The 25,468-nt window shown below is 35.9% G+C and overlaps 1 protein-coding gene across 1 annotated transcript in view; it reads right to left on the bottom strand.

Moving 5' to 3' along the window:
• Positions 1-25,468, bottom strand: part of NCAPG (non-SMC condensin I complex subunit G) — a 26,027-nt gene extending 559 nt beyond the window's left edge. The window contains exons 1-20 of the mRNA XM_016121257.2: positions 25,230-25,468; positions 24,103-24,303; positions 23,382-23,610; positions 22,648-22,793; positions 22,286-22,370; positions 21,145-21,337; positions 20,585-20,734; positions 17,280-17,420; positions 16,617-16,740; positions 15,321-15,410; positions 14,839-15,018; positions 11,586-11,696; positions 9,168-9,287; positions 6,307-6,534; positions 5,457-5,638; positions 5,027-5,201; positions 3,077-3,238; positions 2,697-2,835; positions 2,214-2,300; positions 593-662 (exon numbers count right to left, since the gene is read on the bottom strand). Of these exons, the coding sequence (XP_015976743.2) occupies positions 593-662; positions 2,214-2,300; positions 2,697-2,835; positions 3,077-3,238; positions 5,027-5,201; positions 5,457-5,638; positions 6,307-6,534; positions 9,168-9,287; positions 11,586-11,696; positions 14,839-15,018; positions 15,321-15,410; positions 16,617-16,740; positions 17,280-17,420; positions 20,585-20,734; positions 21,145-21,337; positions 22,286-22,370; positions 22,648-22,793; positions 23,382-23,610; positions 24,103-24,303; positions 25,230-25,340 (2,924 nt within the window). The 5' untranslated portion in view covers positions 25,341-25,468. The remainder of the gene's footprint in view (positions 1-592; positions 663-2,213; positions 2,301-2,696; positions 2,836-3,076; positions 3,239-5,026; positions 5,202-5,456; positions 5,639-6,306; positions 6,535-9,167; positions 9,288-11,585; positions 11,697-14,838; positions 15,019-15,320; positions 15,411-16,616; positions 16,741-17,279; positions 17,421-20,584; positions 20,735-21,144; positions 21,338-22,285; positions 22,371-22,647; positions 22,794-23,381; positions 23,611-24,102; positions 24,304-25,229) is intronic.

The following is a 25,468-nucleotide window of genomic DNA, read 5'->3' as shown; positions in this document are numbered from 1 at the left end:
TTTAGGCAATAAATTCTTAAAACACCACAAGCACCATGTTTCCCAAAAAAGATTTTTAAATGTAGTCAAAACTTAGATATATACTGAAAATACAGTTTTGCCAATAAACGGATGAGTGTAAGAGCTGTAGCTTTCAGCTTCCCACAGTGGCTTGCTTGCCAGAAACCAAATATAAACACTGCTATACCAATGACACATCCAAATGAAAGGCAGAAATAGCCTGTCACTGTAAATGTAGAGAACCCAAACCTAATCTAAAGAGTTGGCTAATTCAGGGTTAGGAGTCATACACGATCATGTACGTAGACGTACACACGGAAGCATAAAGGGAAAACACATTCGAGTTTTCATTACCTAGTAGTAAAAGGCCATGCCGCTAACAAGAAGAGCAGATCAGCCACAGGAAGTCAAATGCTCTTGATGATGGAATTTTAGGATATATATCCAAGACAGTGATTTATAGTTTTCACTGATTATCTTGTTATATATTGAGTTTCTGTCACAGTAGAAGCAAACTACAATGTTTTTCTACTTCCAGACCATGAAAATAAATAAAGGTTAGGTCTATGTGTTCTGGGGGTACATGGCGTACCTTTCGAAGTCAGTCTCAGAAATCTGCCGTCCCCTGTTAATCCTGGTTGAAGCTGTCACTTTTCTGCGTCCTTAAAGACAGTTCATTATGAAAATTATCAATTGCTTAATATTTTTAATCTATATTCTGGGCTCCCTAATCCTTTATTTTTCATCTTCAACAGATTTCCTCCAAGTCTCCAGCCACCTTGACAGCAATTATCAACCCCACAGAGAAAAGGAACCTAACCAAGATTTAAAATTAATTTCTTTTATAAGCTCTGATAACAGGCAAGGGAAAATATGGAAATTAAGTTATAAGGTGGAAGATTTTAGTTAAATGTATTTGGAGGAAAGCATATGAAAAACATGTTATATAAAGAAAGTACCTCTATTATGGCTACAGCACAAGATGCATGGAGAAAAAGTAGGTTAAGACCATAAACAGGTCTAGGTCCTAAAGAAACAACTTTAATCATTACAGTAATGGCTTCTTGTGAAATATTTAATATATACATTGCCAATTCAAACAGTTCAGTATAAAAACTAGATCCTTTATATGCTGGGAGTTAGAAAAATTCTTGCTAGAAATTTATAAGGTTAAAAAGTAAGACACAGTTTGGCCTTGGATGCTCCCCATCTATGATAACTAAACAATACGTATAAACGAAGTTTGAGCTATGTGGGGGGTGGGGAGGGAGTGGGTGGCATTCTCATGGCACATTATCTGACTAAAAGCAATCTGATCAAAACCGTATTGCTCAGTATGATCATTTGGTTGAAATCTGTATACCCTTATTCATGTGAAAGTTCCCCCCCACACACAACCTTATGTATTTGCATTTAAATATCTAATGCAATTATCCCCAAGAAACTATCCAACAATATGGGACTAATTTGGGACATCCAGCTATTAGTATTTAAATAGCTAGCTACGAAACAATATTATGGCCAGATTCCATTTAGAACCCAATTAAATCTGCATAGAAAAAGAACTCAGAAAAACATTCTTCAAGGATTAAAATAGTATACGACTCATAAGTAGTAGTATTAGTGTTCTTTATATTGGTTTGCTTGGATGTGTTTTCTGATTGTTCTGTAATAAGCATGTATTGCTTTTGTAATAAAATAAAACAATAAAAAGATCTTGAATTTCAGATTTTTTCCAAGTGATCCCCTAATAGTCAACAACTACATTATTCCAACAACTCTCCTATTGTTGGATATCCCTTGGGAAATAAATTATGTTGGGAAAATATGAAGTAAAATGGGAAAAAAGGAAAACAAGCCAGAAAAAGACTACACAGATGAAAGGGACAAAATTACTTAACCATATAAAGGCTAAAACATAAACAACTGATAATATAAAACCATCATGGATCATTTCCTAATAAAAATCAATTTAATCCAAATAATCCTTTGCAATCTTTTACATCATATTTCTATCAAAAGCACCTGGAACAGCACTGATATAATCTTTTAGGTAATAAAGCAAAACCTAATATCAGCTGAATTAAAAAATGCCTAAGACATTTATAAATCTGTTCCTAAGGACACAAAGATAAGGAAACTTACAATGTATTTCACTGGGAAACAAAACTGAAAAGTTTTATTACAAAACTATCTATCTACACACTACCTACCTCTGTTAGTCTTTTGCTGAGTGGATTTCGATGCTTGCCTTGCTTTTACATCCTTGTGAGGAGTTACAAATAGCTCTTTATCCTCTTCTATTAAAAGAAATAATGCACCAATGTAAATAAAAAAGACTCAAAGTATTTTAAATGGTCTTTCCAAGTCAATTTTTCATAAAACACATGACAACCAGTCCCATTAGCACCCACTGAAAATGTATCATGTCCGTGTTCCAAAAAATGGTGAACACTAGAATGTAGGCAAGCAAAACTCCTAGATAGTATGCATGATCATATGGTGAGAAAAGTACACACAAAAAAACTAAAAGTAGAATAAACTCTAATCGGTAATACATTTTCCCAAGGGGATTAATTGGAAAAATTTTCTGAAACCCAGCCACATTATAAGAAAAAAAAACAAAAAACAAAACGTGTCTCAGTAAAGATGAAAAGGATAGAATCTTATAAATATTCGGGTCAGTACGTTATTACCATCTTCCCTGTGATCGCCAGCCACAGCCGTGCGGGCATCCTGTGTGGCCACAGCTCGGTCGCCATGTTCTTTATTTCCTTTTTCTAACTGAGTCTTGATTTTCTCCAAAGCCCTCAGACATGTCCTATCTTTTACTTGCTATAACAGAGAACATTATTAACATTTTTTAGATGCAGTATTTTTTCACCTTCCTCCAAAAAGACTATATGCTGATATCAAGTTCTTTTAAAACGTTCTAAAAATTATATTAAATTTATGATGGAAATAGTTACCTCAAATGAGCAAAGTCACAGAATACTAACATGTATAACTTAATATTAACTATATAAATTCTACTTTGATAAAATATATACATAAGAGTAATTAGAAAATACTTTACCTCCAGAATCTCATTCAACAGAACCAAAAGATCTTTAGCAAGACTGTTACTGAGTTCCAAAGAACTCAAGGATTTTGTATAGACCCGAATTTCTGGTGAAAATGGACATTTTAAGATCTCATTGCAAATTTTTATAGCCAAATTGTCATGAACTGTTAAATCCTAGAAAATCAAGAGAAAATTCTCTGTAAATTAAAAATGGTATGATTACAATGCAGTCCTACACACTAACAAACATTTCCATTATCTTTAATCATCTCAAGTACAAAATGTCTAAAACCAAATTTAACTTATTACTCCCCAAATGCACTTCCCTTGACTTCCTGTAGTGGGTGCTGTGGTTCAGGCCCCAGATGCACCCCCTGCAACCCTGAAGCATTCGTTCCCTGCGCTGATTCGAGTTTTGGAGGCTAAAAGTTTCCAGCTGCAGCACGAGTCTCGGCTGCAGACAGTGGGCCCCACCCAAGGTCACACCTCCCCAAGGGTCAGTCCACATTCAGTGACCAGCAGACGGACAGGCACAACGGCCCAGCTTTGTCACAATTCTGGATAACTCAAAGGACATCCCAGGTATGGAACGTCCCATGGGATCACCCTGAGACCTTAAGACTGCACGACAGTCAGCTTCTCCCGCTGCCCCAACTTATTTCCCTCCCTCTTCCAAGATGCTGATCCTGAGACTTTACTTCCCAATTAAATGTTAACATCTCTGAGGACTTGTCACCGTACTGAGAACCTTAGTTACTTATCACGAATGCCTCCATCTCCCCTGCCTTTCGATGCTCTTTCCTCTCGGCTTTTAACCCACCACTTTTTCTGACGATTTCTTCTATATTTCTACAAGCTTTTATCTCCTATTTATATATTTTAGCTGCTCTTTAATATTCTCTCTATTCCTCTCACCAATTCACCTCACGTAACAATACTAATCACCAAACGAATCTAAGAAGTAACTTCCATTCCATTAACCCTTTCATCATATACTCACTGCAAACAAGGCCAACTCCACATTCCCTACCCTAATGTTCCGCCCAACAGTCCCATTCAGGCCTTAGCCAGAAAGCTTTCCCATCGTTCAGATATGACTTACACAACCAGCCACACTGACCCATCCTTGATAAAAGTCTCTCTCTACGCAAGCCACTCCCCGAATCCCAACAAGGGCTGACTGAATTGGACTCGGGAAGTGTAAAGCCAGCAACGCCATGAGCATCACCCTTGTCTAAAGCCCTAAAGCACTTAGTGGCTGTATCGCTGCCCGTTACTGTATTTTGCCTAACGTGCTCTGGTCGAAACTGTGGATGTGAAACCTGAGGACACGGAGAGCCGACTGAAAATGTATTGAAGAACATCTGCGTGTGAGTGGACCCACGCGGTTCACACCCATGTGCAAGGGTCAACTGTACTTTCGACTTAATCAGCTGGCGCCTGGAATTAATAACGCTAATTTTCAATATGGTGACAAGCTTGATCAAATGATATCGAAATATTAAAAACCCCGATGAAATTTAATTTGTGTGACGGTTTTAAGTCAACGTGTCCTCATTAAATCAAAAATAAAAATAAGTTTGAGGCAAGTTTTATTCTTTGAATTCTTCCTCCTCCTATCAGACACAGAGCAGTAAAGCGACATTTGAAGACTCACGGAGTCCTAGACGACACGGTCATTATTCAGGATCACTCACGGCCAGCAGCAGGGGGGCGGGGCAGTGAGGGCGATTACTTTTTGTTAACCTCTCTTCAGTAGCAAAAGTGTCAGCATTGGTTCCTTCTGTCTCTGTCATTTCGCAAAAGATCTTCTCTGACTTTGTGTTATGCGCCACCACCTAGACTGGCAATCTCAGGACCAAAATGTACCTCTATTTCGAGATGCTATCACGGGGATTATTTTCCCTCCAACAATCGGTGGCCTGCATGCTACATCACCCACAGGCTGTCATGCTCTCCCACCTGATAATCCTGGGAATTCTTGGCCTGAGGATTTAAGCCACTTGGTCTTGTCAGATCTACGAGTAACTCGGCAACATTAGTGATGTCTATTTCGGATAAAGGAGAAGACGCAGGGGCACTGGCCAGTGTTTGCAGAGTTGGAAGAAAGGCTTCTTCAAAACATTCCTGATTAGTCCTATTGAAGAACAATATGAAAGTATACTGGCAAAGAAAAAGCAAATGATTCTTTAAAAAACTGATTATCTATAAAATCCACCCCCATCGAGATAGTACATTTCATCTCGGAAAGAGCCAAATAAGACAAAGTACATAAAATCTATGTAAGTTCTTCTCATTTCATTGCTTACCACTGAAGAAAAAATAAACAACAAAATACTACAGACATGACTCTTGGGGAGCCCGACTGCGATTTATCGGTACGACAGAATACCTGCTCGCATAAGCAAACATGGGGAAGAACACGCCGAGGCAATGTCGAAGTCGGATGTCCTCTTCGGTCACAGGATTGTACCACAACAAGACGAGACGGGAAAGGATCCTGCTGCTGGCCAAACGCCCACAGAACATCAGTTTGGCTAGGCCCTCCGCAGCGCCCGTCCTGAGTTCACACACCTAACAGGAATGACTTTCATTACAAGAAATGTATCTGTATTTCCTTTTTAAGCCTTAAAGTGTAGCCTGTTCTACAATATTTTTATATGAACTACCCCAAAATCATTCATGTTACTGTGAATTTGTTAAAGGCACACAGATTTTTGTTTCCCCTTTCCGGTTAAGGCTATATGACAAATTATTTGTCTACCTATGAAAACTTCAATTCTCTTAAAATTCTTTAGAAGAACCAAAAGGCCTTTTAAATATTGTGAAACCAATAATCAGTGTGTATTAAATGCTTATCATTAAATGTTTACATATGCTAGTTCAAGAGTGTCTTAAGAGATGCGATCCCATACCCAATCTTAGCCCTTCCGCCCACCCAATGTGAAGTTACTTTATTTAATAATTTCGGGAAAAAAGCTTTAAGTCATAAATGACAAAGACACGAAATAAGATGAAAAATAATAGCAACCCTTCCAAAGAGTCATTTCATTTCTGTTTACACTTCAGTAATTTGATAATGAGGAACTAGGTATATCAGAAGTGGAATTTAATTATGATATTCAAAAGGCAAAGTTTAAAATGTTGGCCAAGTTTAAACTTCGGCCTAAAAAAAGTAAAGAACAGAAACGCACATGCTGAGGAAGACATCTCATCATGGGCGGGCTGCGATTCTCTCTCACCTCGCTGTCTAAGAAGTCAGAAAGGAGTCTGAGGACATTCCGGGCCGCGGCGGCCACGTCTTCTGCGTCTTTGGACTCGTGCCCTCCGTCAGTGCTGATCTCCGCACCTTCGCTCTGAAGGGCTTCGTCTGCTGTGGTTTTAAATGGTTCGATCCCGAACACCATCAGCTGGTCAAAGACGGCCTTTAAAGCACTTATCTTTATTGTCACATCATCGATTTGCAAAACCTGAATTGAAACATCCCCCAGCAAAAGAAGTGAACTGAGTAAGCCTGTAATTGTTTATGCTGCATAAAATTAACATGTATCTTACGTTCTTAGTCTGATTTCATAAGTGTCAATCCTACATAAAACACCATTTTTCAAAATTAATTAAAATTCCCATTTTAAAGTTATTATTAGTATTTATCTGTACCATAACATTTAGAGTTACATTTTCTTTAGAAAAAAGCTCATCTTCAGTCAAAAAATTTCTGGAACTAACATCAGGCTGAATTATATTATTTGTTCCTTTTATTTAAAAAAGAATAAATGTATTCAACTACAGTATTTTATTATTTTTTTAAGATCTAGAAAACCTGTTCAATTATTTTGAAATTGTTTGAGGCTATCTGTCAAGACAAAAACACTCATTCTAACCAATAAAAAGCATTCATTAAAACATCAGTACTCTTCCAGGTTATCAAGTTTCACAAAAGATCAAATTTTCTCTTGTTAGCTCTATAAGTTCAGATTTCATTAACAGTGAATTTAGTTTTCAATGAACTAGACTGGACTCCTTTATAAAAGGATGTGAACCATAAAGCCGTAGAGTGTATGAGTCTATTCTGAGATAAGAAGATTGAATTCCTAGATACCAAATTTCAAAGCCATGAAAAAAAGAGCTGAATATTTCTATTATAAAGATATTTACTATATTCTTCAATGCACTTAAATTTTGGTGATTAATAAACTACTTGGCTATATAGCTTAGTCTTCAGAATGAATAAAAATCACCTGCAAGATGGTCAAACTAGTGAACTGAGAAAAATGGCTCAAAATTATAAAACTTTTAAGGAAATTTCAAGAATATATCTATTACATATTTTCTTAGGGCAAAACCTGCAAATCTGCCCAAATCAAATGCTATGAGTACTATCACAACTGTTTTCTATAAATGCTAAACATGCCACTAACAGCAACCTGGTTTTCCTTGTCTTCCTCATTTACTGGCTAACAATACCTATCAATAGTGAATATTTATTTCAGAAAGATTTTTAAATAATTTCCCTCTGCTGCCTTTCTATCAAGTGTTTATACATTTCCTAAATCAATTTTTATTTCCAAAATTTGATTTAAAAAAATTTCATACTCCCCCAGAAGATAGGTATTTACCCTTAATCTAAAACCTTCCGATGATAGCTCTGAAAATATCTTCATAAAGATAAATAATTGAATCTATTCAGTGGTTAACATCTTTTGATAGTGAACCCTTTGAGCACCTGTTAAAAACTTATAACCTCACTACAGAGTAACACACAAACTATAGGCAAAATTTCACATTCAATGTATTTTACCTCATTTGAATCTATCATTCGTGAACATTTCTAATTCACAAAAAAGTTATATTAAGTTATTTTATTCAGGCAAATATTAAGTTAGTCCCTCCCAAAAAATTAAGTTTAGAGATCAAAGTTGTTTAAACAAAACAAACAAAAAAGGAAAAACTGTGGAATGGTCTTGATAAGGAATATTCATTTATCTTTCACATCGCCTTGACTTTGACAACTCCTTTTCACTACAGAAAATTACATAGGAGCAAACAGTATCAAGGTTCCTCTAGCTCCCTCTCTCAAGTGGGGGATGAGTTGGTATTAAATAATTTCAAAATGCTCCAAGGCGCTCTTAAGCATTAAATTCATACTGCACTTCTTCTGTCTGAAATGACCAAACCACTTATTATTGATGTTGTGTCAGCAAAAATTAAAAGAACCAAATTCCACATTTCATTTTTAAAGGTCAAGTGAAACTAAATATCTTTTGAAATAGTTCTATGGCATTTCCTTTGCTGCAGCACTAGAAGTTCTACATCACTGTCTACCTCCAATCTCCTCTATCAGAGTTCCACCTTGACTACAACTTATAATTTTTCAGCTGTATTCATAACGGTATACAAGACATCTTAATGAATGTTTCACTTCATTTTTTAGAGCCAAAAAAAAACTACTTAGTAATAAGCTAGACATATATGAACTCTTCACTATCAAATAGTCTAGTAAGATTTTGCTTCCACTAAAAAAAAAAAAAAAAAAAAAGTAATGACCAGGTCAATGTAGCATTCAAGAACCAACTCCGAAAAAGCCAGGAAAGAGAAGCAGAAAATTTTCAGTTCTAATTTCTTCACCAAACCTCTTTGAAAATGTAGGATTTTATTTCCTGGGCAACAACACATTTCATAAAACTAAACAAGCCTTCCTAAAAAACTACTAGCAGAATCACTGATTCCTAGTGTACTATATATTATTTTTCATTTTCCTCTTCTAAAATGTAAACTCCATTACATTTTATCTTGTTTGTGTTAATTACCTATCTTATTTTTTACTAAGCCTAGCATAATGCTGGGCATATAATATGCGCTCAATAAATACTTGCTGTATGATTAATTTTAAAACCACCTTAAATAACTGACATTTCATCTTTTTTTCTAAAGAGATTTTAATAACATATCAAAAAATAAAAGTTGAGTATCTAAAAGCATCCATAATAATCATCATCGGTAGGCCTAGACTGTATTAAATTTAGAGTACTAGCTTCGTCACCACAGAGTCTGAGTAGTTATTTCAAGAAATGCAATCAAGATTTTGTCACAAGATAAATCCTACCTGTAATAGTAATACAAAGTGTTTACTTGCAAATTTCTGATTCTGTATTCCACAGCATCCCAAGCATAAAACAGCCAGATTTCTTACTACAGGATGAACACTTATTATTCCAGGAAGAATCTAATATGAATTACAAATTATAATAACTTTTATCAGGATGAGAAATTCACAATTTTAAAAACATGGTCAAAATGATCATTTCCGAATGATTTTGTACATTTACACTTCCATATTGTCTATTAACTCAAGAAAGTCAATTTTCGGTTGAGAAAAAGGTAAACAGTAAATTTCTAAAACATGAATATAGCTGGAGTGAAATAACCCAATCATGAGAAACCTCCCACTCCATTTGCTACAACTTTCTCCATGGCTTCCCAATGCTCAGAGGACAGAGATAAAACTCCTTCACACGACAGGTAATATACCTATTGTGTACGCCTTCCCAGCGTCATCTTCTACGTGACCCCTTGCTCTTTCCTGATTCAGTGGGTCTGATTTTGATGCCTCCCGCTCAGTGCTATCCAACAGAAATATACTGCAAGCCACATATGTCATTTTTAATCAGAAAATCAAATAGCCACATTAAAGTAAAAAGAAACAGGTAAAACTCTTATTTTACCCAATACAACCAAAATATTATCATGCATAACGTAATCAGTATTCAAAAACTGACGTAATTTGCATTCTGTGGTTTGCCGTAAGTCTTCGAAACCCAGTGTGTTTTTACGCTTACAGCGCATCTGAACGACTTTTTAACATCCACAGGTTTACAACAGCCACACGTAGCTGGTGACTACTATACTGCACGGAGCAGGTGGAGAACGGTCTTCCCCCCTTCACACAGTACGTGTCCGCTATGATCAGATCGAGGTCACCTTCCGGAACGCACCGAATTCCACTATGGATGCTTACATACGATCATAATTCTTAGTCACAGCAAAGATCAATGGCGTCAAGGCCCCCTTTGGCGGATGCCCCCTCGCCCGCTCAGAAGACCCAGGAGGGCGGTCTACGTGCGTTTTACGTGCCATGTGTGCTCTCATCCCCGCCCCGCATTTAGCATGTAGTTAGTAGATGTTCAATATTTGTTCAATTTATTTTCATTTAAAAAGCAATTTCAAAAAAAATATTATAACTCCGATATCTAAATACCTTATTCGCTTACATCACTTGAGTCTCTTTCGAACTTTAGACACAGATTGCTTTTATGTACTTAAAATCATTATGAACATTCAATTTTGTGTTCTTTCTTCAGTCAACATTGTGTATCTTTTCGGTCTTCATATTTAGTACTACAATTGTATCGTTAAATTATACTATAATTTACCATCCAAAATTTACCATTCTCTTGCAATAGGACCAGACATACAGTGTGCAAGTAGAACTTTAAAAGCATCACTTTTCGGTAAAGACACCTGCTTCACTAAAAATCATACTAAGTTCTAATGCTTTAATAGAATCTAATTTTCATCAAAAGCTGTAAATGTTGCAAACGATAACTGGTCTTTCTAACAGCATTGAGAAACTCATGACAATCCAAAAATCTAAATTTTAGATAACAATTCGGTAGCTGTTTTTCACTAATCCCAAGTAAAAACAATTTTGGGAGACTCCTGAAGGAGCTTGGATACGTTCAAAACTTGCCTTGGATGAGTAGCACGACTAACAAGAAGGCTCTAGAGCTGCCGGGGCCACTAACCACGTGACCGCGAGCGCCTGAAACGTGGGGGATGCAGACTGAGATGCACTCTAAGACTCCCCGTGAGGAGTCGTTTCTATATGCAGTAAGTGATGAAGTGATAACATTTTGGGTACATTGGGTTAAATATATTACAATGAATTTCGCCTGTTTTTTAAAATTCTTTTTTAAATGTGGCTACTAAAAAATTTAAAGTTACATGTGGTTTGCGTTTTGTTTCTTCTGTCGGGCAGTGCTGTTCTAGAGTCTCGCAGTATTTGTCCCCAAGGTCAGGAAAATAGAGGTGACCTATGAAGGGTTACTTCAGTAAAAAAGTATTTTAAATATATACTAATATACAAATTCCCTTCACAGGGCTCACAATATAACTTTCTCATACTGTTACTATACAGCAAGATTCCAGTACATAAATAATCCTGTTGTTTGTTTCAGTATTTACTCTTATGATTCAAAGAATAAACATATTCTGCATCTCTGTCCAACATAAACTAATTTTCTCAAAGGTTTTCAAAGAAATAACATATACCAAGTTCTTTATATGCTTTATCTTCATTTAATCCTTGCACTATGAAGCAGCCACTATATTTTTCTCGCCAGTTATATTTATCAGATGTTTAAAATGGTCATCTTTTTTCATTGTTTTGAACCCCAAAGAAAACATTACTTATAAAATGAGGAAGGAGTGGGATAAAATAAAGCTTCGAAGGCCACCAACCTACCAAAGATTCAATGATGCCGTTCATGGTTGCACCTATACCTGCTGAGGTGGACATCTGCTTCAATAGTTCATAGCACAAAATAAGACACTTCTGCAGTGTGTCAGCATCATTCTAAAATGAAACACAAAATAGTCGGCGTTAGTAAGAACATCTTCTGCCCAACCCTTAAATGTCTTTCTCAGGGCTTCGCCCTTGGTATACTGCCCCCTGCAGACACCCCTGGCCAGCCTCATCCAGTCGTACAATTTCATTTACCATCCATGAGCCAGCCCAGCTATTTTCAAAGTTTCATATTCATATACACAGCCGGAAGTCATTTTCCACAGGCTTCTCAAACTCAGAATGTCCTCAAGGGAATTAACACAGCATCCCCCAAACCCCACCTCCTCCTGAGCTATCTCCATGAATGTCCCTGCCATCTACCTAGTTGTCCAAACCAAAAGACCTAGTATATATTCCTGACTCGCTCTTCTTCATTACTAATTCCTAAATATTTCTCAAATCTATCACTTCTTTCCACATCCACCTTCATCATCTTGTGCAAACTGCAATCACTTCAAGCCTACATGACTGTTAATGGTCTTCCAAACCAGTATGCCTGCCTAGGTTCTTACATGCTGTGATCCACTTCCTGACTAACAGTGATCTAAGACACAAATCTCATCCTACCACTTAAAACCCTTTAGTGGTTCACCATGGTCCTTGAGTAAGGCAAATTTTTAATTATTGTTAATACGAGGCCTTACATGACCTAGCCCTTAATGTTCTTCCCAGATTTCTCTTCTTTCCCTTTATGCTCTAGTCACGAGGACCTGAAGTTTTAAAACACAACGGGCGCTCTTTAACTTCTGGCCCTTCACACATGTCATTCCACCTGCTGACAGCAGTCCCTGAAAAACTCACGGAGGAGAATAAACAGAGTGCACTAAAAGCACAAATCTACAGCCTCCTGCCTGGGTTTGAAATCCTGCCTCCACCATTTACTATCTGTGTGACTTTGGGCAAGTTACTTGCCCTCAATAAAATGAGAATAACAATACCATAAGTTCAAAATAAGAATCAAATGTATTCACGCTTGTGAAGTGCTTGAAGCAGTGACTACCACAGAAAAAGCAACCTGTAACTATAGGCTTATGTTATTATTTTTATTCAAATCACAAATTACAACATTGTTCCTCTGGGGAAGCCAACAACACCCCATCTGAGTTAGATTAGTAAAACTGAAAACCCCTGTACCATACATAAAAGCCCTATACTTCCCAGACCATAGCATTTATTATGTATAGTAATTGTACTACACTTAGATTTATAGCCCTGAAACAGGACAAACGAACACATAAATCATCAAAGCAAATCAAATTAAACAGACATAGACTACCTTTGTTAATATTTTCCTAATTCAGACCTAATTCAGCAGTTTATATGGTTTTTGTTTATATTTTCATTTTTCACTTTAAATTTGCTCCTCAAATTTAAGACCCTATAATCCACAGACTTTGTCAAACAAAAGAAATAAGCTATTAGCTATGAAAATAAAATCCAGACATACTCATTGGCAAGGTAGGCTGTTAGACTGGGTATGCCTATGGCTAAAGAGCATAATGTAACTTACAGGACCCTCCTGTACAGTAAACTCCTCCCTACCAGAATTCTCTTTATGAAAATGCACTAATCGCTTCCCAAATCAGAAGTACAATACCTCCTGAATTAAATTGAGACCATTCTCTTATGCTAAAATAAGACTAGTTTGTCAAATACAACTAAGTTTAAAAAAGAAAGACTGCTGAAATGTAGTTTTAAATGTCGCTAGATATTTAAGTTTAATATTTCATTTAAAATAACAAAGCTACTTAGCTTTCTCTAGAAACAAGAGTACAGTCAGGCACCGCATAATGTTCAGTCAGTGATGGTCCCATGAGACTCTAATTGATTACAAGCGAAAAGTTTGCTTCCAACGTTGAAAGAGAAGGCTGGCAATGACGAGATGTTAAATGCACTGCCAGCTCTGGGTGGTTTACATGGGCAAAGAGGCTCAGCGTGCTGCCCACCTGCCCTGCGCCAGCCTGCGGCTGAGACCGGGAGTTGGCAAGGAGGGGCAAGAAGGCTGGGGAGGACGGGCGCCTGGGACCCGGCCCCTGCCTTGCCGCACAGGCACACCCACCCACAGACACACCCACGCACAGGCACACCCACCCACAGGCGCACCCACCCACAGGCACACCCACCCACAGGCGCACCCATCCACAGGCGCGCACACACCCCCGCACACAAACTCCCTCCCCTTCCCTCCACGTGTCTTTATCTCTTTCCTCCCAGTCCTATTTCTCTCTCTCTCTCCCTCTCCCTTTTACATTTGTCGTCTCGAGCTCTATCCTGCTGGGTCCCTTTCAACACCTGCTCTCTCTTTCTCTCCCCTTTTCTAGGTTCCTTCTCCAGATCGCTCCTCCTGACCTGCACGAACCCTTAGAGGGCACCTTCCTCCACAGCTGTCCTCCTTCAAACCGTGTGCGTGAGCACGCACACATATACTTTATCTTTTGTACTACATTTTTATGGCACCTCTTCTATGTTTAGATATATTTGGATGCACAGATACTTACTTACTATGGTGTTACAATTGCCGACAGTATGATATAGGTTTGTAGCCTAGGAGTAGTAAGCTGTACCATATGGCCTAGGTGTGTAGTAAGCTATACTGTATCTAGGTTTGTGGAAGTGCACTCTATAATGTTCACACTGACAAAATCACCTAATGATGCATTTCTCAGAATTTATCCCCATTATGTGATGCATTACTGTAATTAAGCTTTAAAAGATATGTGTATAATGTGGTATGGTTACCATAGAAATTCTTTTCCTAGCAGCAGAAAGGTCACGAGTCTTCCACAAATACAGAAAAGATGAATAGATGGATGCATTTTCCTTTTCTGAACCATTCAAGACACACACGCACACACATACACACCCAAAACAGGAGGAAACCACAAGAAGGCAGAAAGACTTCGGATTCTAGAAATTAACACTTAAGAGAACAAATAAAGTCCTAGCTACAATAATTAAAGTTAATTAAAGCCTTTCAAAGTCCAAAATACAAACGAATAGAAGGGGAACAAAATTTTTCATGTTAATCCATGATACTGTGAAAAATCCCTCCAAAGTAAATACATTCTGGCAGCTTTCTGAGTTAAGAAAATAAGGTTTAGCTGAGATGATTAATAACAGCTGAAATTTAGCAGAAGAAAGTTATCTATACCTTCTCTACATGGACTTCTTTAATTTCAAGTTGCTCTGTCTCTTTCAATAGGTTTACTTTGGCATCCTCTAATATTTTAATTTCTTCTTTTAATTCTGATGCTTTATTAAAATCCTGCAAGGTAATGCAGTTTTCCAAAGCCGCTTTTGCCTCAATAAGTTTTACTTTTATTTCAGCCATCTAAGGAAAGATATAAATTGATTATGTAAATACCAAACAAAAACTATTCATATGAAAATCTGTAGCAAATTAAAGAATATAATTTAACATCTCAATGACCCTGAATTTAATCAGTCAGGCATATACAAAATTATAGTATTCCTGTATATCTTTCAGACTGACATAATCTGCTACCATTTTAGATACTCATATAATAGTTAACAACTTAACTTTGTGAGAACAATTTTGAAAATGTATAGCAAGAGGGAATAAAAGACTGGCACATTATGTTCAAGCATTTCTTTAACTTAGAAGAGATTTACCTTGAGCTCTTTCTTTCTTGCATAAGCTGGGTCATTATTAACATCGACGGTAACGATGGGTGCCCGAATCTCAGAGATAATTTCTGTAACCTGATTTAGGAAAGTTATAATTCAGAGTACATGATTTAATATGTTCTATTTCAGAAAATGACTTCAAACTGCTACATAAAACTCCACCTCATATCCTGAATCTCTAGAAAAACAACAAAATATGCAAGTAAAAATGGTACACTTTCTATTTGCTCGACAATTTTGGAAAAAAATGACCCAACGATACGTCTGCCTAAAAAGTGTAAGATTATGGAAAGATAATAGGCACATAGACATCAAAGATAAATTCTAATATTGCTTGAAAAACAAACAAAAAATTAATATTATATAACCTTATATTGTATAACCTTAGGTACCATAAAACTAAAATTCTCCACCCAAAATTTTCAACTCCTTCCCTTGTTCAGCTCTATAGGAGCTAAATAAAAAAAATAAATAAATAAAACGGAATTCTTTTTTATTGTTTCTTTGGATATTCAAAGCATAAATAATGACAGCATAACAAAAGACCTTCTTTTCAGAGCCACTGGGACATGAGTTGGCTGATTCAGAAAATGGTGCATCTTAAATGAGGGTACTTAAGCAGACACTGGATAACCACTAACTGGAAATGTCATAGGAGGGATTTATGTATAAGTGTGTATGTGAAAGGAGAGGTTGGAAAGATGACCTCTGAATTAATTTACAACTCCAAGATGGTATGATGTTATGAAAAGCAATGTTACATGGCTGGCTTTTATGCCTACCCCAGAGAAAACACCACTTGGCAACAGTAATATTATAACATTTATTTCTGCACTTACAAAGCACTTTTTGAACGTTATTTCAATGAACAATGAAAAGTAGGTTTTATTGTTATTTTTTACTTTGTGGACGAGTGAAAAAGCTAAATTAAATAACTTGCCTAAAGTCACAAAGCCAGAAAGTGTTAAGAGGGGATCTGAACCCAGGTATGTCGAACTTGAGCCAGCTCTCAAACTCCCTAGTGACCAATGGCTGGCCACATGTCACCTCTTCCCTAACCTGCTCCATTTCAAACTGATACAACACAATGATAGGTATGCTAACAGGAGATATTTTTTTAAATGTGTGTGAGAAAGATTTGTTTTTAAGTTTAAAAACTTGATAGAGACAGCCTAAAACAAAAGGCAATTTAAAACAAAGCAAAAAGTACTAAAAGGTAAGACAATCCCCAGTCATTCACCAAAACTTGTTATCTTTATCAACAATGAAGAAAATACTTACAATTTGTATTCTCTTATCATCATCTGTAATTATGTGGAGCAGTCTCTCAACAAGAAAAGAAATTAGAGATATTGGGGTTGTGGGTAGAGTGAGAATCTCCTGTAAAATAGCCAGCAGTCGTTTCCTGCGTTCAAAAAGAACTATTTTAATTTAAATAGGAGAGTAGAAAAAAATTTAACTCTAACATTTCACCTGTTATGCAGACTTAAATAAAAAAAAGAACTGAAATACCAAAAAAATGTACAAATTTTAGGTCAAAAAATCATGTTCTGTAAAAAAAATAACTTATAAATGACCTTACGATCTTTCATAAATCAACAGATGAAATGACAAAATACCGGCAGTGAATCAAATCTTTTAGATAGTATTACTAGCCCTCTATTGTAATAAAGACAAATAGATTTTTAAGCAAACACCAGTAATTTCACTGATTTATTCCAAAAAAATGAATTAAGACCTCATCTTTTACACATACATACATATACACACAGGACTAGGGGGAGGAGAGCGGTATATTTCCTCATATATTACATATATAAAAGGAAAGAAAATACTTTTTATAACACATTAGAGAGCTAGGTTAAATATAGTTAATCATATTATAACAGGACTATATTTCAATACAAAAAATTCCTAAGAGCACATTAGAATATTTGGACATACCTTCCTCCTTCTTCACTGGTATCCAAAGACTTGATAATTAGAATCAATTGTTGACCTATGAACTCTTTTGTCATCAAATTTCCAATATAGGAAAAGTCATTTATCTGCTCCTCATTAACAACTGGAATGCTCTGAATATAACTAAAACAAGTAGAATTAATAAAATGTAGAATCTGTTAAGAATGTTAAATAGCTCCCCATTAGAAAAAGGTCTCTTCGATTCATATTAGTACAAATATATGGATGTTTATACCATATTTACTAATTTGGTCTACAGAGTAAATTCTATGCCACTGTCATGGACTTTCACAAACTTGTTGGCCTGAAACAAAAAATTTGGGAAATGTATTTTCATTAAAGATTCAAATTGCCTATGGGGAATTTTCAAAAGGTTCATATTTGTCTCTCAAATTGATAATTAAATATTTCAATGTCACTAGTATTCTCAGTTATAAAGTTCTGAAGCCTTTCCTCAAAATCCAATTACTTATGAAGAGCTAGTCTTCCATCATCCCTAATTAACCATTATTTTGTTGTTTAAAAGAATAGCAGCAATAATTACAGCAATTACAGGATTAATTCATGAATACAATGACCTTTTACAAAAATCAGAAAAACATATGTAGTGTCAGGAATTTGTATTATTCTTCCTGAGGGGCGTAACTAAGCTTTGCAGTGTCTTAGTGTAGGTGCTACTGAAAAAGCACCATCAACTGCCCCCAAAAGGCCCAAATTAAAGCCTTTTACAGCCCTGACCTAGAAAATATTCAATAGCCTACAAAAGACAGAGGGAGGGGGAAGCTACTTAAAAGCAGAATTAAGTGTTTAAACTTAAACAACTGGTGCCTTTAGGGTGGAATATGAAAAACAATCGGGATCAAAAATGTCATTTTTAAAATATCAACAAAAATTGAGTCATAGAAACTGTAGAATTATGTAAAATGAATAAATTGACTCATTTTATAAAATGATAACTAAGAGTATATAAAGGCTCATAAATCTTTGGTCATGAGATTAGGACATTCACAGGCATCAGCCACCCTTTGGGCTCTAGCAGGAACTAAAGGAAAGCTATAAAACTGATATTTATCAAAAATCTGTATTTAAGGTAGCTTTCCAAAAATTTTATTGGTGTCCCTTTTTCATACTCAAATTTGATAGTCTTCATTTAATATCCTGGATTTCTCTCTTAATGTGAATACTTCGGAAAACAGAAAATTGTTTCATATCAGAATTCTGAGTCACTAACTCTTCTTGCTATGAAATGCCTGAAAATATATTTCTCAGATTATCAGAGAATAATTTTTCCATTTACTTTTGTTTCTGTACCTGAGTAAACTCGTCCTATCTAGTAATGTTGCTCCCAAAAGACAATCGTCCTATTTCTTAGGTATTCTTTCAGTAATAAAACATGATTTTTAAACTTTTCCCCTCTATAAGTGAAATAAACAAGTTGATTAAAGTCATCTCAAAACTCACAGATTAAGGGACAAAGGAAATATAAGAATGAGGACCCAAGCATGGGTTGATTAATACATGTCAGTATTAATCAACTAAGAGTCCATATGTGAAAGTCCTCACATTTTCTAATATTTTGTCTTCTATAGGCATTTATCACTTTTACATTGATGTATACTACTAAGCATTGCATCAGACTCATTCTTTTTGGAAATATTTCAATATGGCCTAAAAAGCATCATAATAAATACTCTAATTAAATTTTAAAGCCTAAAATAATAACCATTAAAACACTTAGAAAATTCACATATGGCTTTTGTAATATTTCTATGAGGTCAAGCTATAAGTTTCTATATTGGCTCACATTTCAGATATTTATCCTAAATTTAATATTTTGCATACAAAATTCAAATGTATTCACGGTTTTGCTCCCTACTTATATATGAGACTTTTACTGGCAAAAGCAGGATAGAATATTTCACATGGAGAGAACTCTGGTCCATAATTTATATTATATGGAAGAATCTTTTTAAAAATGCATCAAAGCATAAAGTTAAAAATCTATACTCCAATATCTATCAAAACATATATTAATTTTGGCCCAGGAATTCTCCTTCTGGGAATTAACCCCACAAAATCAGAAAGGCACATCAAAATGTACAAGAAAAGTTTGACACACCTTTATCATCAGTGAAAACTAGAAATACCCTAAATGTCTATCAACAGAGGAGTAAGTGATATGTTGTTGTTACTATGGTGAGAGATTTATATGTTCCAACATATATAATGGTCTCAGACATCAGCAGTTAAAAAAAACTATGAAGTGTACTATATTTAAAAAAAGCACTTCTGCATTTAATATACTTATGCATAAATGTAGAGAAAGGGTTTGAAAGTATATACCCTAAATTGTTTAGTTGTGTTAACTATAAGGAAATCAATGAGATTGAGGAATTAGGAGATAAAAGGAAATTCCACATTTTTATTCTACATACATCTGTAGTATTAGAATTTTGATAAGAATGCATTCATGTTTTACTTGTTTAATTTTGAGGTGAAATGTGGAGAAATCATAGTAATTCAAAATAACTTAAGAAAAAGTTACATTTTGAAAAACGAACTTTTAAACAAAAAGCCAAATAGTAATAGTTTTAATTAATACTAAAACTGGCCACAGAAGTCCACCCTATCAGTTGGAAAACTATGGTCCAAGCACCAAATCCAGCCTACTATTTTTTTTTTTGCCTAGCCTGCAAGCTAAAATTTTTACATTGTTAAATAATAGTTTAAAAATATATGTGAAAATATATACACGTATATACATATACATACACATATATATATGTGAAAATTATATGAAGTTCAAATTTTACCATCCATAAACATTGATAAAAGTTTTATCAAGAAACGGTCACACTCATTCATTACACATTGTCTCTGGCTGCTTTTGTACCACCACAGCAGAGCTGAAGAACTGTGACAGAGAGAGTACTGTCCACAGACTCTACAATACTTACTGCCTTGCACTTAGAAAAAGTATGCCGACCAATTTCAAAGAGTAACACATCATCATTATCAACTTCATGAAGAAATGTACATAATCACATCTTAGTGCTTTTCGGATGTCCCTAAACACACTGACTGCTCTTTCAGTGTCCTGACCAACACAGGATATTCCTCAGAAAGACTCAACGTGCACACCTATTTATCTCTACCTATCCAAAAAAAAAAAAAAAGAAAAAGTTTCTAACTTATTCCCAATCAAGCATGTCTTTGAGGGACGGGGGCTGGGAGGTTGACATAGATAGGAACACAACTACATTCCAAACCAAAGGAAAAATTTTTACCTCAGTAAATACTCTGCATATACTGCAGGCTCTGGCAAAATCTGCTCTAAAAATTCTTCACCTTCATCTCCTTTTGACTTCAAATATTCACAAAGGGTACGCCAATACAAAGCCATTTCAGGAGTTAATGTTTCCACTGGAATCAATTTCCTTCATTTGAAAAGGAGAGAATAAGAGAGCATGATCTTAACAGCCAGGTAAAATTTGAACTAAATAGAAAAATGGGAATTTGTAACTGCCATCCTTTTAACTGCAAAGTCATTAAGTTATCCACACAGAAAAGAATAGAAGAATGAAAATATTTAGACCAAAGGAAAAAACTTAAATGAGCAAACATAATATAGGAATACACATTGTTGAGTTTTCCATGGTAGGCTAAAGTAAAAATCAAGGCAACATAATGAAAAATAATAATAATAATAATAATAATGTAGTCTATGATAAAGAACTGAATTCTTACAGGAGAAGGAAAAAAGTGAAAAAAGACATCCACTAGGGGACTAAGTTTAATTGCAGAAGTTCATCAGCATCGCATTTCAAAAAATGAATACTTCATATACCTGTCGTCATTATTTTTACAGATTTCTGCCAGTTCATTAAGAGGAGTCACCGAAAATAAGGCATTGAGAACAGAGACGGCCACTTCAGAAGAATTTTCCACATCCAACCGATGAAGCAACTCTAATATATTTCCGTCAGAGAAACGTAACCAGCCTTGGAGAAGATGCTTCTGTGTTGCTTGTTTCACAGCATCTGTTAAGTCATTTGAAGCGTAAGTAAGCAGAGGCTCCCTCTAGCTTCCGTTTCCTGTACTTTGTTTTAATTAACGTGTCAGATCAGTATTAACATTAAAGTCGATATTTACAAAAAAAATGGAAAGAGCCTAAGAGGCAGAACAAAGCATACTAAGGAAAAAATAGAAGTGCAATGATATTGCAAAAATTGCTATGATGCTCATTTCCAAATAAAAAGAGAAAAGGTCAGAACCAAATACTCAACCAACAAAAATATCTTTGCATTCCTTCTCCCCTGCGTTCACTGAGCTTCAGGTCTTGGTTTAGACAATATAATGCCTATTATTTCATTTGTTGACTGACTTCATCTATTACACATGACTGCTATTTGCAGCAGTGAATCATGCAAGCATGTATCATTGAACAAAACTTATTCCTAGTTTTTAAAATCATCCTAGTCATTAGTCCTCTGACAATGTTTTCAAACTCTGGTTTTTCTTGCTATAGTAAAATTAAGTCATCTTAGCCTTCTCATATGGATTGGAAATTTAAAATCTATCACTCCTCATTCCTGTAAGCAGATCCTCTAGTTGCAACAAGGACAAAAAGAAAAAACGAACAATAAACTAAGAAAATTATACTAGTATGACAATTCCTAATGGCTGTATAATCAAAATATACACAAAGAGGATAGACAACAATTTTACTAGGGAGGGAGAGCTGGAAAACAGATCCAGCCCTATTTCCGATGCAAATTATAAATTAGCTCTGCAGCCTTCAGCTAGTTTTTCCATCTATATAACAGAAAAATTGGAACGAACTCTCAAAACCTAGAAAATGTTTTCTATACAATACACCAAGATAAATTTCTGACAGGCTCACCTAATTTAGGACAGTTGTTTATTAAATCTTTTAAGTCTGAACTCAAAATCTACTGAAGTTTTGTATATAAAGATGTCTGTCTTACCTGATCTGTCACTAAGACCTTGTTGAAGGAGCATTACTCTCTGAGCAATGGACATAACTCTTATATGAACCTTTTCGGCTAAAATCTTAAAAAGATAATAAAAATACGGTTATTAAACTCAACATAGTTTACAAATTTCATAACTAGTAATAATATCTCCATCTAAGAAAATTACCCAGAATCTCCAAAAAAAATTAATATCTGGTAACACATTAATATAATAAGATTCTACCTAAATTATGCTCTGTTGGTAAAAATCTCAAATGAAGAAATCATTATTATTTGCCAAATATTTTTCAAAAGTATTTTAAGAGTACGGCTTCTTACCTTTTAAGAATACGCCTACACAAGGTTTTATTTACCTGATAAGCCAGCTTTCTGACAGTCTCTTTCACATCCTTGGTGCGCCCTACGATTTTTGGCAAAGTCTTTGCTGATGGCACAATACATGATAACACTGCCCGCCTAACTTCTGGATTTGAATCATTTTCAATCAAAGTAGCATATGCTAAAAATAAAGTGATATATTTTAGTACACGGAAGAAATATTTCTTTATAGTCATAAAATAACCCACATTTTGATATTTAATAGTAGCTTTTAAGTGATGTCATATTTTAGTCTTACACATTTAATTTTAACTGAAGATTTTTTTTCTGCCAACTTCCCTTAAAAAGGACAGAAAGTGAAACTAGTCACCAGACTGGACATGAAGGCTAACACTAAAAACAAATAGCCCTAAAGTCATGGAAAATCCATCATTAAGATTATGCCTTTGCTACTCTTCAAGATTTAGAAATCTAATATAGTAGGGACTTTATTTTAAACTGACCTGGCATTATAAAGGGCTATTTTGATTTTTAAGGAGTTCAAAAAAAGAATTAACTATTTTTTTCAAGTTGGGTGGTGGTTCCTTGGGGGATTTTTTTAAATTATAAATATACATATATTTTTAAGTTATATATGTATGTGTAAATGTATATACACATACAAGCCTATAATCTTTCATATATGTAGTTCATAACAAAAAAAAATGTATCTACTGAGGATTTAACAAAGTCAACAAAACTGCAAAAGGATTTAGGGAGCTATACATACCATTAGCCACTGGGCATTCATCATCTTTGGGATCCTGCAGTCGTGAAAGAGCCAGAACAGCTTGTATTCTTACATTTGGAATTTTATCTTTCAATCTAATAAACATGGCTTTATTAAGTTTATCAAATAAATCATCATCAATCAGGGCATTTTCTGGCATACTTCCCAAGAGCCTGTTGATGAGCTGGCACACTCTAAATCTAACTGCATTGCTGTTCGCTTCATGAGACTGAAATGGAAACAAATCAAAACTAAGTCACGTAGCATTGCTAAATAATCACATCCCTTTGAATTCCATGTTTAGAATTCAAGTAATTACAACAGTAATTCATTACTTCCAGAGAAACTATAATGCTACTTTGATCTACATGCATACTAAATGTACATTATATAAGGTTATTAAAATATAATCTGAAGTCATACAAAATATACAATCTAAATTACAATAGTATACTCCTATTTATAGAAACTTTACTTCTAAAATAGAGAACTCATTTAAAATACATGTATAGAACTGGTTTAGCGAGGTCGTTAAAAATGTAATGTTGTATTTTAAAAGTCCATCCTTTAATCTTCATGACAGCTCTAATTATTTCCTATAAAAAACTCACTCACAGTCATGTTCTCAATTACCAGATATTGCATTCTCAAACTCCCATCGTCCCTTTAATATAGTATAATTTTCTACAATACTCCCACAAAGTTCAAGTTTTCACAATACCTTTAATAGAAAAGTAAACAAATAATTTAAAATGCCACCATCTTCCTCTTCCTCATCTTCCGTATCTGATTGGTGAAATGAAGTGACAAATTTTGCTGCAAATTCTATTACCCTCTCCACAACTGGTTCACGTTTATAGACCACCATAGCATATTTAAGGTAATGAACGAACTCTTCATGAAAAATTGTTTTATCATCCATCTGAAAAACAAAAGAAACCTTCACACACTACACTGATGAAATCATGTTTCCCAACATTAAGAATGCTGAAAGCATTAGCTGTAACTCAAACTGAAATCATTATTTAGTAAACTCTCAATTATCCAAACCATCAATGGGGAAATATATTTGCACCATTTCTCTACACTGAAATTTCCTTCTCCCAGGGAGAAATCGATCGTGAATTTTGAGTGGATGGATTCTTTTTTTTCAGTATCCTTGACTTCTCAGTATGCCTGGGCACCAGTTTAGTAAAAATATGCCTCTTTATGAACAGCCCCAAACCAGCAGTGGCTTTGATAGTCTATCATATTTAGTCTTACTATTTATTACACAGCAACTTCCTTTATACAACTTTCGCATCCTATCTCGTATTCTCAAGGCTTATTATATTGACTTACAATCTTTCTTGGACCTCAATTTAATTTTCCCGAAACTCAGTGTCCTATTTTTCTCACGGCTCCAATCAATATAAACATTGTTTACATGAATAGGAAGAGCCAGGTCCTAATAACTTGCTATTTGGTGATTTGATTCAATTTAACGGTGGGAAGATGTTAGATGACTGACGGTCGGCGTTTCCGATGTGGGCGGTGACCAGAGGGACAACAACCGCTGAACCACAGCACTCAGGATCCATTCCGAGGCCCACTGCTTGGTGCCTCGGGGATCAAGTATGTGTCTACCCGAGTTCATGCCGACAAAGGATTAACGGTCCGCGGCGGAGGCCGCTGGGGAGAGGGGGTGCCCAGGCGACCTCGGGCAAGTCGCCAGACTTCTCCGAACCAGGTCCTGAAGGTTCAAGGCGGCTGGAGTCGCAGCGCGCGGAGTCCGAAGCGTCACGGGAGGCCCCTGCAGGAGGACGAGGGGCAGCGGCGGCCCGAGGCCTCGGAGTCCGGTGCGCTTACCGTGAGGTATGTGCGGCTCAGCGCCACCACTAGCTTCGCCTGGTTCTGGTGCGGCTGCTGCGCCAGCTTTAAGGCCTCCTTAATCGAGAGCAGCCTCTTCTCCGCCCCCATGGTGCCGGGACTACGCGGGAACGAGCCCCGTCTGCGACCGGGTGCAACTGGCCCGACGGATCACAGACTGAATCACCAAAGGCTTCCCAGACTCGGATCTGCGGGCTACCGGGAGCCCGGGGCGTGGT

This window comes from Rousettus aegyptiacus, unplaced genomic scaffold (genome assembly GCF_014176215.1).
Source record: "Rousettus aegyptiacus isolate mRouAeg1 unplaced genomic scaffold, mRouAeg1.p scaffold_m13_p_10, whole genome shotgun sequence".
NCBI lineage: Eukaryota > Metazoa > Chordata > Mammalia > Chiroptera > Pteropodidae > Rousettus > Rousettus aegyptiacus.
The sequence above is the reverse complement of the archived record's forward strand: the minus strand, read 5'-3'. Positions and strand labels throughout refer to the sequence as shown.